This window comes from Penaeus monodon, chromosome 34 (assembly GCF_015228065.2).
Source record: "Penaeus monodon isolate SGIC_2016 chromosome 34, NSTDA_Pmon_1, whole genome shotgun sequence".
Taxonomy (NCBI): domain Eukaryota; kingdom Metazoa; phylum Arthropoda; class Malacostraca; order Decapoda; family Penaeidae; genus Penaeus; species Penaeus monodon.
Window position 1 is genome coordinate 23,605,480 of NC_051419.1, and position 960 is coordinate 23,606,439.

Below are 960 nucleotides of genomic sequence, written 5' to 3' on the forward strand. Positions count from 1 at the left end.
TGAACAGTACATACATCTACCATTATATTACTTCTGTCACAAGTGAATTTTTTTAGAGAGATAAACAATAAGCATGTTAATAAGTAAATAATACTTTAAAAAGTAATATATCTACCAACATATTGCTTTTTATTTTCTATCTTTCACTAGAGAGACATTTCTTCCTGTAATCACTTGGCTATTAGGTAGATATAACAAAAATATGAATATACAATTTATGAATTTTTAAATTTCTATTTACATACAATGCTTATATTTATACAGATAATCAAACAAGACACAGGAATAATCAGAGAGAAGAGCAGCATTCTTGATGGAAAGTCCCCAAGAATAATTCCAATCACTATGTGGGGATATATTTTTTTTTAATGGCACAGGACAGAACAGAAATCTAGCAACACATCCAAAAGAATAATTTCTCACATTCTCACATGTGTGATAGAGATGTTCCACAAAAAATCTATACCATATGCTCTCTGACTCCTCCTCCCCTATTCTCTTCACTTAATCGTCCCCCTACTCATAACCCACCAGATATCTTCCCTTCCCTTTCTTTATCCCCCAACCCCATCCCTGTCGACAACAATGACTTTAACCCTTATTTGGCCTAACCCTGTATTCATTCCCAATCTTTGTCCTCAACCATGACGCAAACATCGATCCCATTTGCAACCCCTACCCTAATCGTGACCCCATCCCCTCGTCCCTTTTCTCTTCCCTCACCAAGACCTACCTCCATGTCAACCTTGGCCCTGTTCTGAATGAGGAGCCTGACGGTGGGGAGCTGTCCGTAAGATGCTGCCCACATGATTGGGGAGAAGCCATTGCCGTCCAATTCATCTACATCCACGTCTGGGGAATTCGTTTGCAGGATTAGCGGTTTGAGGTTTGAAGAGTAGCTGTAACTCAAACAGATTCTTCCATATACCATCAAATTAATCAGATATTCATTAATAAACT

General features: G+C 38.0%; 1 protein-coding gene across 1 annotated transcript in view; it reads right to left on the minus strand.

Annotated features, from left to right (window-relative positions):
- LOC119594649 (ankyrin repeat family A protein 2-like) overlaps positions 1-960 on the minus strand; it is a gene marked incomplete in the record, with an annotated part of 8,059 nt that overhangs the window by 3,235 nt on the left and 3,864 nt on the right. The window contains 1 exon segment of the mRNA XM_037943698.1: positions 734-852. Coding sequence (XP_037799626.1) covers positions 734-852 — 119 coding nt within the window.